General features: G+C 35.8%; 1 protein-coding gene across 18 annotated transcripts in view; it reads left to right on the top strand.

Annotated features, from left to right (window-relative positions):
- The window catches only part of HDAC9 (histone deacetylase 9), a 931635-nt gene that overhangs the window by 648454 nt on the left and 269507 nt on the right, over positions 1-13674 (top strand). For all 18 annotated transcript variants that reach the window (XR_005789365.1, XM_040472481.1, XM_040472497.1 and 15 more), the window contains one exon: positions 3375-3508. Coding sequence is in view for 17 of the 18 variants with exons in the window: in XM_040472481.1 (XP_040328415.1) it covers positions 3375-3508 (134 nt within the window). In the remaining variant the exon portion in view is untranslated. The remainder of the gene's footprint in view (positions 1-3374; positions 3509-13674) is intronic.

The raw sequence follows: 13674 nt of genomic DNA, 5'->3' as shown, positions 1-13674 counted from the left end.
TCAAATAAATTACCTAACATTACACCTACAAGAGCTAGAAAAAGAACAACAAACAAAACCCCAAATCAGTAGAGGGAAGGAAATAAAAAAGATCAGAGGAGAAATAAATGAGATAGAAACTAAAAAACACAATAGAACTTATCACTGAAACCAGGAGCCAGTTCTTTGAAAAGATCGGCAAAATTGACAAACCTCTAACCAGACTCAGAGAGAGAGAGAGAGAGAGAGAGAGAGCCCTCAAACAAAATCTCAAATGAAAAAGAAATAACCAACACCACAGAAATACAAACAATACAAGATATGATGGAAAACTGTATGCCAACAAATGAGACAACATAGAACAAATGGATAAATTCCTAGAAAGATATAACCTACCAAAACTGAAGCAGGAAGAAATACAAAATTTGAACAGACCATTTACCACTAAGGAGATTGAATCAGTAATCAAAAAATTCTCTCCAAATCAAAAGTTCAGCATCAGACTGCTTTACAGGCAAATTCTACCAAACGTTGAAAGAAGAATCAATGCCTATTCTTCTCAAACTATTCCACAAAAATAGAAGAAAAAGGAAAACTTCCAAATTCATTCTATGAAACCAGTATCTCCCTGACACCAAAACCAGGCAAAGACACTACAAAAAAAATATAAGGCCAGTATCTCTCATGAATATAGAAGCAAAAATCCTCAACAAAATATTACAAACTGAACTCAACAATATATTTAAAAAATTATATACTATGATCAAGTGGGATTTAATCCCAGGATGCAAGGGTGGGAGTCTCAAAATAATATTCTCAAAACAATCAATGTGACACATCACATCCATAAGTGAAATGATACAAACCATATGATGATTTCAGTAGATTAAAAGCATTTTATAAAGTACAACATCTGTTCGTGATGATATTAAAACATTTAGCCCTGAAGGGTGAATAGAAATTAGCCAAATGAGGTATGGCTTATGGGGAGCCAGAAGGATGAATTTGGGGGCATAGATGGAACAGCAGGTCTGAAGATCCTATGTCGTGTATATTTTTTATTGCTTTGAAGAATGGAAAGTAGGCCCTTGTGGAAGAAACAGAGGTCAAGAGAGGAGGTGTATGTGAAGTATAAATTGGAGAAACTTAGCCTTGAGAAATTTTAATCTCATCAGTAAAGTCACCAAAGGATTTAGGCAAAAGTAGCTGTTGTGTGTCAAATGGAATAGAGTAAAAGTCAGGTAGCCAGTGAAAAGGCTTTATTTGAGGAGTTTAGAGATGTAGTACCTTGGATTATGTGTGGTTTTGGCTAGAGATAAGAATCTAGTGATTCAAGTTGTATTTTGGAGGGATAACAGTACTTGTTGGTTCTTTGGAGAGGGAGTTTCTGCAGGATACTAAGGTTTCTAGAGTGAGAAATGGTGGGTCATGATGTCCCTTACTGAAATGAGAGACATTTTGTGTGACTTAAGATCATGAACTCAAATCTGAGACATTCTCACTTTATAAAAATTATGAGACGTCCAAATGGAGATTTTAGATGGGCAATTGAATAGACAAGTGTGAAAGTATGCTCCTTAAAAGAGGGATCAGCACTAATGATGAAAATGTGAGTCAGGGGCATAGGGATGGATTTTGAAGCCACTTGAGTGTTAAGATTGGATATTGTTTGGACCAGCAAAATGACATTTTTTCACGGACATAATTTTTACCACATGGTTTGAAAATACCTGTGTCATTATTCTGCATGATTTTTAGTACACTCAGAGATAAATATTTTCGCCTCTTGAGTAGCATTCCTCTAACACAATATTGTAAGTCAAAGAGAGAGGGGCGTCTGGGTGGCTCAGGTGATTAAGGGTCCAACTTTAGCTCAGATCATGATCTTGCAGTTTGTGGGTTTGAGTCCAGCATTGGGCTCTGTGCTGACAGCTCACAGCCTGGAGCCTGCTTTGGATTCTGTGTCTCCTTCTCTTTCTACCCCTCCCCTGTTTGTGTGCATGCGCTCTCGCTCTCTCTCTCTCTCTCTCTCTCTCTCTCAAAAATAAAACATTAACAAAATTTTTAAAAAAATAATAAAATCCATTAAACTTACTTTACAATACAAATTACTGGTCTTTATCTGTTCTTGAATAGATACTTATTTTTGCTTTTTAATTTTGGTCTTCTTCTGTCTTCACTCCATGTCCTCAGATAATGTATTTCCATGGTAATTTGTTGGAATATTTGAGCGGTTAAATGATTTCTTATGTCAGGCAATTTTGTAAGTAACATGTTTTCCCCCCAAGGAATTGGATTAAGGGTAGAAATCTTTTCAAAATTAACCAGAGTTATAATTATCATCTACTTTGTTGCTTTAAAAAGTCCTATTTTATGTATCTATAAAATCCATTTTATGTAACTCATCATAGAGTCTAACTAAAATATGAAATATGTTAACTCATGATAATTTAAAAGCAGATTATATTCCGTGTCTATGGAATCTCTACTAAAGGTATTGCAATCGACTTAATTCCTTTTTTTTACTTTTTCATTTTTTTAAAGAAACACTTCAGATGTTCCACAATATTATAAGATTGCCTACAGATTGGCATAAACTATGAGAAAAGCACAGTAAGCAAGGAATAAACTCTTTCTGTACATCTTTGAAAGAATTGCTGAACAGAATGGGCAAGAAGTTGGAAAGTTTTCTAATTTATTACAAAAGTGTAACCCTGATCTAAAGTGAAGCTAGATGGCACACCTGGGTGGGTCCATCAGTTAAGGATCCAAATCTTGGTTTCAGCTCAGGTCATGATCTAATACTAGTTCATGAGTTTAAGCCCTGCAGGGGCTCTGCACTGACATTGTGGAGCCTGCTTAGGACTCTGTCTCCTCCTCTATTTTTGCTTCTCCCCTGCTCACTCTCCATCTCTCTCTCTCTCACAAAATAAATAAATAAACAAGCATTGAAAAAAAAAAGAAAGTGAAACTAGAATTACTCATGAAATTAATTCGTGATTTAGAGAGCTCATTTTGTGGCTTCAGTGATAACATATAGATCTTTACTGAATTGTGATTTACTTCATAGTGATTGAAGATACTGGTAAAATTACAGTATTTTTAAAAATCTGAAGTTTCTTAAAATTTTACCATCTTCATCCCTTTATATATTTACTAAGCTAGGGTGTGCTCAGTACTGATTAATCCAGGGGTTGACCTATTTTTGCATTTACATCCAGATAAACAAGACTAAATGACTCTTATGTGCTAGAATTTTCAAATATATATTATTTCTCTATTTGTAAATTTATTTTTAAAAGAATGCCTTTTTTAGAGTAATCATATTATCATTACATTTTATCATAACCTTGTATCATTACTCAGTCTTGTGTTGTGTTTTCTTTGTGCTGAAGGAATTGCCTACGACCCTCTGATGCTGAAACACCAGTGCATTTGTGGCAATTCCACCACCCACCCTGAGCACGCTGGACGAATACAGAGCATCTGGTCACGGCTGCAAGAAACTGGACTGCTAAATAAATGTGAGGTAATCCTGAATTGGCTACACTCTTTTACTTACTGAAATAAATCATGTAAAAAGAGCAGTATTCATTTGGGTAGTAGTAGAAAAATGTTAATACTTGGGCACAAACACCATGATCGATGAACCATTATTGATACTTGTAGCATAGCACTTTTGACCTGACTCTGGGCTAGGCACCTAGGGGGGACTCAGTCCATGTTGATGGACTGAGCAGTTGCATGATGTATGTGTGCGATTATTGCAGCATTTTTTGAGACACATGATAGCATTCTTGTTTCCAGATAGGTATCATTTATTCAGTTAAATTTTTGGGAAACTCTTCACAATCTGTTAAGTGCTGAGAGTTGTTATTTATTATTATAAGCTGTACTTTGAACTCAGATATATCCCAAATTTGCCTTTGGAATTGACTAGATTTAAAGATGAACTGTCCTCTTACCAAGAAAAGTAACTTCTTTTTATTAAAGTGGCTGATAATCTTCCATTTTTATAGTGAAGGTTTGAGTACTTTTATTTTACTGGTATTTCTTTAGGCTCATTTCTGAAGATTCCTCGAGTCCCTTTTTCATTTAGAAAAATATGTTTCTGTCGGCTTTCACAAGTAAAAGTGGTGTCAATTCAAAAAATTTCCTGTATTCAGATTTGCAAAATCTGTCACAATAAGCTGTTTTATTTGGTTGCTATCATTGTCCATTGTTGCCTAAGACCCAGTAACATTCTATATTTGAGTCTAAGACATTTAAAAAAAATATATCCCCAATGTTTTTCTCACATTACTTTAACATTTATTGATCAAAAGTATTTTTACCTGTGTCTATATTATGTTCAAACATGTTCTAGGGACTAGAACTATAGAATTTCACAAGACAAATCTAGTCCTTGTTATTATAGACTGACAATATAACATGTTGCTCTTTGGTTTTGTTGTCAGTCTTTGCAGATCAGTGAAGGAAATCCAGTGTAATTCTCACTAGTTTGGGAAGAGATTAAATGGATAATATTTTGACTAAAGGTGTATCATGAGGAAACTGATATATTGAGTCTACATCGAATTCACTCTACTTTGATAAAATAGAAAAGCAATCTTGTGCAACTACTTTTAAGTTAATTAAATTTTGGCAACCCAAAATGTGGTCCATAATATTTCTATTCAAAGCCAATTTACTTTAAAGTAAACCTGTAAGATATATCAGTTGAGATGGAAATGCCAGAGCAGACAGAATGTTTCTTAGAGTCATGTGCACTTGCTGATATTTGATGCCCGAATGACATCAGTCTGATCCTTCTTCTCTGCAAAGTAGTGAAAAGAACTGATTTTGAAAATACAAAGTCATTTATTCAGTACCTTCATTTATGAGGATGTATTATTTCTTTTATTGATTTTTCTGTTTTGAAGGAGAATAATGTACCTTGTAGGTTTTTTTCTTTACATCAAAACATGGGTAATGTCTGTGGGTCATTCAGCAGATTGGGATTGTGAATGAATACACCAAACTATTGTGTACACATTTAGTTTTCACAAGTTTTATTATATGTTTATAATAGAATTATCAAATTTTTTTCATATTTAAAGTTATTCTTTTGATTAAATGTATCCTCTTTACCTAAAACCTTAACATGAAAGAATTTGAGCTAGATTTATTTCTCTGATACGTCCTTGAGTGAAAGTCTGTTATTCATCTCTTGCCAGTAGCATCCATATTATATGGCAGAAGGATTTCATACTTTTTGGTAAATTATAGAGTTGTCTTTAAGGTTTTTATGTTTTTGATAATGCACTGTGGAGGCCAAACCACTATGTGGTCGACACAGTCCCATATGGAGTAAATAAAGTAAACTAGCAAGGGGACTAATCCGTGGTGAACTGGTCTTAATGGACATTTATTCACGTGAACATTTCTGTTTCACCGTTGCATCTACTATAGATGCTTTCCACCTTGGCGTTTTTTTCTGTGCTTTTGCCAGCTGAGGCATTGCTGTTTACATTTTTTCACTTTTAGGTCTTTATTATATCCTGGAGTGTTACCCCAGCCAAATTAGCAGTGGCTGATCAGAGACTTCAAATGCATTGTTAGATTATGGTATTCCTTAAATCTTTTTACCTGAAAGAGCACTGGTTATGAAAGGAGCAAAGTGCAGAAATAAGTGGAATGTAAAATGGCTCATCCTGGTCTTAACATTTAAAAATCTGTTACCCCTTTCTGATCAGTCTTCTTTTTCAACTCCTCATGCATCACATTATTTTAGTCCTGTATTATTTGAAAGCGTAAAATTCAATTTATACAACAGCACTGACTGATGTGATATCAGACCCAGGGTGAAATGGCAGAAGTACAGTGGGGCTAATGAGAATGAGTGAGTCTAGCCCTAGACCAGTCAGCTAAATAAGTGTCTTTGGTAAACAATCACACTACGAATAATGCACTTGAAAGCCCAGATCACTAGAGTTGCTCTTAATGAAGACCAACTACAAAAATATCCATAATTTCTTAATAATATAAACAGAACACTCTTTTTGCTAACATAATTTGATAACAGTTCACTAGTTGTTTGATTGCTTAAGTGATGAAATTGTTGCTCATATGTATTTATTTGCTCCTATGTTATCAGGTATCTCGGACTTCATGCTGACCTAATCATAAAATGGAATTTCTAAAACCATTTAAAAAAAGAGTTTAAGACAACTAGAGGTTGATGTTTTTTTGTATGTAAATGATTTTAGGAATATTCAAAATGTAATTTAAAAAAAATTTTAATGTTTATTTATTTTTGAGAGAGACACACCCAGAGTGTAAGGGAGGGGCAGAGAGAAAGGGAGACACAGAATCTGAGGTAGGGCTCCAGGCTCCAAGCTGTCAGCACAGAGCCCGATGTGGGGCTCAAACCCACAGACCATGCGATCATGACCTGAGCTGAAGTCGGACACTTAACCGATTTAGCCACCTAGGCGCCCCAAAATGTAATTTTAAAAATGATCATTAACCAAACAAATGTTACCCTTTTCTAGAGACTTTCAGGTTGTATGTAAGGTAAAACATAGTAACAAAAGGGGTAAAACAGAACCAAAAGAAACATAACTCCTTTTTTCTTCTTGATTGTTTCTATCAGAAGAGTATGGGAGAAAATAAAAAGGGAACACACAGAGGTTTTTTCAGAACAGTTTAGCCCACTCAGAAATAGTAGAATCTGTTTCATCAACCAGTAGTCTTCCTAGTAACTGCACCTAAAATAAATGGTACATGTTCGTTGTGGATTTTCTTTTAAAGTTTTTGCTTTGACAAGTTAAATCTAATGTACACATTTAATATATTATTAAATCATCTTGCAAGGATGCTAACCTTTTTGTCTCAAGCCAAATTATTTTGAAAATTTCAATTATGTGGAAGAGAAAACCACAGAAACATAAAACAAATCTTTTAGCATTTCACCAAAACTCATTAGAATCAGTTGCTGAAAAAAACAGGAGAAAAGTATACTATAAGTGGCAAGTGGTCAGGTACATGGTGAGAGCATTAAGGGTCAAAGAGGCAAGAAAATTCTTCCTGTATGGGCTAATAGGTTTCCTGGTTAGTGTTTATGAACCTTCTAAGGAGATCAAGGCCAATGACAGGATCTTCCAATTGGACTTGACTTATTCACTCCATGAGAGAAGTTAGGTTTCAGCTTGGGTATGAATGAATATTTACCATGATAGCCCAAAGACTTCAGGAGAATGAGACCTTTCTTTCTAAATTTGTCTAGATAGGACTACTAGGAAATTAAATTCCAGTTCTGTTTGTTCCTTGATTATGTTTAGAGCATGCATTCCTGAGAGGGTAAAATCTGTGCATCTAGGACTCCAGGGATGTGAATACGAGCCTTGGTGTCTAGGTTATCACTCTTTCCTAAACATTATAGACAAATTCCTGTCTTGGTGTGAGCAATAAGAACTCAATTCAGTTGTCTCAAAAGAGAGAGGATTTATTAGATTTTACAGAAAAGTATATAATTGAATAAGAATATAACACCTAGAAGCTGGGTCAGTTTGTTTTCCCACAATATCCAGAGAGCGATTTGCCATCTTTGAACACTATTTTCCTGCCAGGTCTGTGTAGCCACTTATAGCTAGCAGTTAGCCAGTGCTTTTAGAGAAGGTATCAACAGATTTCTGGGGACATATAGCTGGTCAGCAAGCTGAAACCTTTGGCCAGATAAGTGGTATTCATTTATTGATTAGTGCGGTGCTCATATGTTAGCACACATCAGAATCATTGGGAATACTAAAATACAGATTGTGGGGATCCAGCCTCAGAGGTTCATATTCAGCAGTAGTGGAGTCCTGTTGGGATGAGGTCTGAGAATTTGGGTTGCTAACATGTGTCTGGGTAATTTTGATACTGCTGATCTGGCCACCACACTTTAAGAATGGTAGAATCTTTTTAAAAAAATTTTTTTCAACGTTTTTTATTTATTTTTGGGACAGAGAGAGACAGAGCATGAACGGGGGAGGGGCAGAGAGAGAGGGAGACACAGAATCGGAAACAGGCTCCAGGCTCTGAGTCATCAGCCCAGAGCCTGACGCGGGGCTCGAACTCACGGACTGCGAGATCGTGACCTGGCTGAAGTCGGACGCTTAACTGACTGCGCCACCCAGGCGCCCCAAGAATGGTAGAATCTTCAAGATGTATACTTTAAGAACAGGATTCATCCATTCAACAGTACATCAAAATTTTGAGTTTTCCAGATTCCTGTATTAGGATCTAGAGAAGATTCATGCCCTGTCTTCAAGGAGATTACCATTTGGTGGGATCAGCTGATATTAATCAAATGGTCACAGAAAAAAATATGTAATTACAAAATCACAAGGGATTTTGAGTTACTAATTTATGTTGCAGTGATTTTAAAGACTCTTACTGATTTAGCTTGGAGAAGAAAAATAAAATGAGAAAGAGTGTGGTCCAGTGCTGCCTCCATAGTCTTGACAGCATCAGAAGGGCCATCTGAACAAGAGATGGAAGTAGAAGTGTTGTATATCAGAATGCAAAGGAGGAAGTACCCCAGACCTAATGTTGAAGAGCTTGACCTCCTTCTGTCTTTGTTTGTGTTTGTTTTTGGCTTTTTATTTCACTGGGAAAGAAGGTAAGGAGTCTCCATTCTACTGGCATTCAAAGAAATGTCAGCTTTCTTCAACCAACAGAATAGTCAATTTTGTAATTAAACAATGATATGATAGGAAAGATGGCAATTTGTAAACATTCAATGGCCTCCTTTGTTTCAAAATAATAGACTGATCCACAAATTAGAATTATGTATTGTGTCAGTTTATTTAGCAGTGTAGAAAATCGATCAAAATGGATTCCTTCAAAGGTTATAGTTCAACATTAGATTTGACCTTACTCCTGCCATTAATTATCTGTATACTTTTGTCAACTCATTTAACCTTACTCATTGGTTTGCCCATGTGTAAGATGAGGCTCTTAGGCAGGATATTTGCTAGGATCTTTTCCAGCTAGTGATATCATACGAAACTAGATGGCTAAGGAGCTCATTTGGAACATAACACTTTCTTTGGTTAAGAGTAGACAAAATTTTTAGAGTGTTTTAGTAAACATACTGCTTTTTGACTTGTAAGCTGTAGTGTAAATTGGTTGTGCTTACTAGTCCTGATTAGCAGCCAGAGAAAACATTAGTCTTCATTATATTAGATTACAGTGGATACATGGGTCAACTTCTTTTGGCATGACGTGGCACTGTTTTTTAAAAAATTGAGGTGGTTAGACCTTCATGCCAGTACTATTTAATTTTTTTCCCCAACTGAATCATTCACACTTAGTTTACTGATTCTTTAGAGAGCAAAAAGCAAAATCGGTAGCTTTCTTGTCACCATAAGAAGTGGATCTGGAGGGGTCATTCGGTATCCTCCTCAGAAACAAGTCCTTTGATTAGGTAGCCAGGTTTCTAAAGTGTGTGTGCCCTGAAGAAAACAATGTGCTTTTCTGTCCTTAAAAAATTGCAGAGATTGACCCATCATCTGTTAGAAATGCACTTGCAGTTGTTTTTCCAGAAGTGTTCATGACTCTCAGCCCCACCAAGCCACCCACAGACATTTGCTTGCTCTCACATTTGTTTTGAGAATAATAACATTTTATAATGCTTTTGTTGGATTACATATTATGTGGAATTTGCATTGGCTCTTTGTAACTAATATTGAATAACTTTGTTTCGCTTAATTCGTAAGTAAAAACCATAAGCAACATACTGTGCTGAAATGTTTAACTCTTTTATTCAAGTGCCAACACAAAGTAATTACAAAACAATTCGGGGACCCAAAACCAAGCTACTGTTGTGCCTTTTGGGACTTCCTCAGCCGTTCCAATGAGAAAAGTGGAGGGCAGGTTTAATGTAAAATCTTAAGATGCCAAGGAGCTCAGGGCTAGGGTCCCACACCTTCCTGTGCATTACAGGTAATTTTAGAAGACCTTTTTCAAATCTAAATAAGGAAATATAATACTCTTTGAGAAAAACTTTTGGAATGTGCAGATTTTCTGACATAACTGCTAAAAAGCACTGAATACTGCAAGTTAATTCAATTAAACATTTGTTTTATAGAGTAATCTAACTAGATGGCAGCACATAACAGCTTACTGTTTAGCTTGCAAAAAGAAAATTTTATGTGTGTTTGTGTTTTAGAATCTAACCACAAAGCAGTAAGAAACTTTAACAGGGAGTCTTGTGAATTGTCTCTAAAGGACAGGAAAGTCTTGAGAAGTGGCACAAATGATTTAGATGTGATGAGTAAACCAGGATACATTTTGTAATTATTCTGAGAGATATTTGTATATCACAATAGAGTGAACCTAGTCAGATAAATACATTAAAATTACTCGTGCAGCCTATAATCAGAATTAAGATGATTTGGAATTTTTTGTTTTGATTATTTTTTCTACAAAAAGGAAGAATTAATGTGGAAAACAATCAACAAAAGGAAATAAGACAGACTGCCCACATTTGGAGAGTGATACGGGATTATTTTAAGAGCAGCATTAAAGCTCATTTTTTAAAATGTTTGTTTGTTTGTAGAACATGAGCAGAGGAGGGGTGGAGAGAGAAGGAGTGAGAGAATCCCAGGTATATTCCATGCTGTCAACACAGAGCCCAGTGTGTGGCTCTGTGGGATGGGATCCTGTATGGGATGTATGGGATCATGACCTGAGCCAAAATCAGGAGTCAGATGCTTAACCCACTGAGCCACCTAGGCTCCCCTAAAGCCTATTAACAAAAATGAATAGTTACATGTTTTTAACCATCTGAAAATTATAATGCTAAAGTAATGCAAAATATTTATTGTGACAAAATTTGTTTCATATATGATTACTATTTTTAAAAAATCAATGCTTTAGCCCAAACCGTTAAAATGTTCATTTACAGTTGTTTACAGAATAAGTATAATCTAGGAGATTCAGTTACATAAAATCATAAAAATTGAGCAATTACACTAAAGGGTAACATTTTTTTTCTTTTTGATGAGCATAATATTTTGAAATGGGTGGAAATAAACTTTTAAGAAATATATAGCATGTATACTTTTTTACCATTCAGACCTTTATTAGTGACTAGGATTTGCTGTTCTCTGAAATTCTTTTGCAATTACTTTATGCACCCAGAAATATCTTTACGTGAATTGTAATGACCGAATCAAGCAGTTTTATAAGCAAGTGGAGGCACTTGTTTTGAAGAACAGATAGATCTTTCTTACTTCCCAACCTTTGCTGTGACAACCATTTGTTGTAACTACAGTTTGAAATGTGGGTCAGTAGAGTGTCAGTATCTTGAATTCATTTACGAGCAGAAAGAATGGACAGCTCCCTCTAACATGTCGTTCTCGACCGAGGATGCACATTAAAACCCACAGGGTGTTTCTAAGTATCTATATGCCCAGGGTGTCCCCAAGGTTAATCAGATGTTCTAGAGGTAGGACCCAGGCAATAATACCTTTTAATCTTCCCCAGCTGATTTCAAGGTGCAGACAATGTTAAAAACCACTATACCAGAAGGTCTATTTCTTTTTTTTTTTAATTAAAAAAAATTTTTTTAATGTTTATTTTTGACACAGAGAGAGACAGAGCATGAGCAGGGAAGGGGCAGGTAGAGAGGGAGACACAGAATGTGAAGCAGTCTCCAGCTCTGAGCTGTCAGCACAGAGCCCGACTCAGGGCTTGAGCTCACAAACCACAAGATCATGACCTGAGCTGAAGTCAGATGCTTAACCGACTGAGCCACCCAGGCGCCCCAGGAGGTCTATTTCTTAACTTAAGCTTAATGGGATAGAGACAAAAAGGTGAATGGAGTCAAATATATGAACATGGGAGTGTAACAGAAGTAAGCATTTACTTGAGAAACAAAGGTAGCATTAACTCAGAAGTTCCATACACAGACTTTTAAAAATTGGGAAATGTATTTATTATTTTGAAGTTATCACAAGGTAGGAATAGGAATTTTAGAAAATATACTTATTTTTCAATTATGATTAAACATTAAGAAATTGCTTCAAAGTATAGCTAATATACTTTTGAAAACCATAGTGAGATCTCTACTCTTGCTTCAACTTTAGTAATTTATTACTTCAATTATTATATTTGCTTGCCTAAGTCAATTCTATCAATTAAAGAATGTTGAGTTTTTATTGTGTATAAGATCATTTCACATAGAATATTATCATTTTAGGGCTAAAGAGGGACTTTGAAATAATTTGGTCAAACCTCCTAATGTTTATAAATGGAGAAATTAGGGTCCTGAAATGTACCTCATAGCTGGCTAGGAGCATGTTACAGACAGGTGATGATCCGAACCTAGAACTCAGGGCTCCTGACCTCCAGTTTATTTTCTTTCCATGTGACCAGCTGAAAGGACCACAAGCCTATTGGGCTGCCTGTCTGCTTAATTGCCTCCTTCCCTTCTTTCACTCCCCTTTGTTTATAAGAAAAACTCTGATAGTAATAAGTTATTATCATGAGGGATATATAGAAGCAAAGAATGCAGTTGGGGGAAGGGGATTGAAAAATCCTTTATGTAAAATCAAAGAAACAATTGAATGTAGCATTTGAAAACTCCAATAGATACCATTGGACATAAGAAATGAGTCCAGAATCTTGAATTTGTTTGAGAGAAGGGTATCAAGAAAAATGAATAGGCTGTGAACTTACCCATTAAATATTAAGTATGGAATTTGTAACAGAAGGTAACTTTGACACTCCCAAGTCATTTATGATTTCTTAACTTTTGAAGTCGCCAACCCTGTGAATTTTTGTAGGAAAAAAAATGCATCCCTATATTTAGGGACACTGGATGAAATATTTTCAGAAAATGAAATATTTCAGTGGAAATTGTTGCCTAATATGTCACCACTTTGAAAATGATTAAAGAAAATAGGGTCTCCCCCAGCAGAGGCAGGTACTTTGACTTGTCAAATTTAAGTTGGACATTTTCTCTTAGTTTGGAACTGCCACAAAATGAGCCCTTTCATGTCCTCAATAATACCAAACCAATGCAATCCATCTGTTCTGCTAAATTATTTCTAGTTCCCTAACCAAAGGCACTGCTTTTTCATGCATTTTATCATGATTTTATGCCCTTTATTATATTTTACAAAAGGTTCTGATTCCTCCAGGGCCAATGAGAACTGATTAGGACACTGGCCTCAATCCAGGCTTTGAACACAGGAGGGGAAGGAATAGAACTGTTTCCTTTTTGCCCAGCTCCTTGGCAGAAAAAAATACGAATCTATACCGTGTGTGTGCTCTGTGTGTGGGTGGGTGTGGGTAGGCTGCATTTTATCCTGTCACAGTATGACTTTGGAGATCATGTTCAGAACATTCCTTCTATAATCAGGTTGCATTAACAGGCTTTATTTCAGAAAGACTATTTCTTTAGGAAAGAACCATGATGTGTTGAGAGACTCGATATTGTCATTTTATTTATTTATTTATTTATTTTAATGTTTATTTTTAAGAGAGAGAGAGAGGGTGTGTGTGTAAGTGAGTGAATGTGAATGAGGGGGAGAGGCAGAGACAGAGGGAGACACAGAATCTGAAGTTGGCTCCAGGCTCCGAGCTGTTAACACAGAGCCCGACACAGGGCTCGAACCCACAAACTACGAGATCATGACCTGATCCAAAGTCAGATGCTTAACT

Source organism: Herpailurus yagouaroundi, unplaced genomic scaffold, assembly GCF_014898765.1.
Source record: "Herpailurus yagouaroundi ecotype Mexico unplaced genomic scaffold, PumYag 100, whole genome shotgun sequence".
In the NCBI taxonomy this organism is placed as follows: Eukaryota; Metazoa; Chordata; class Mammalia; order Carnivora; family Felidae; genus Herpailurus; species Herpailurus yagouaroundi.
The sequence above is the reverse complement of the archived record's forward strand: the minus strand, read 5'-3'. Positions and strand labels throughout refer to the sequence as shown.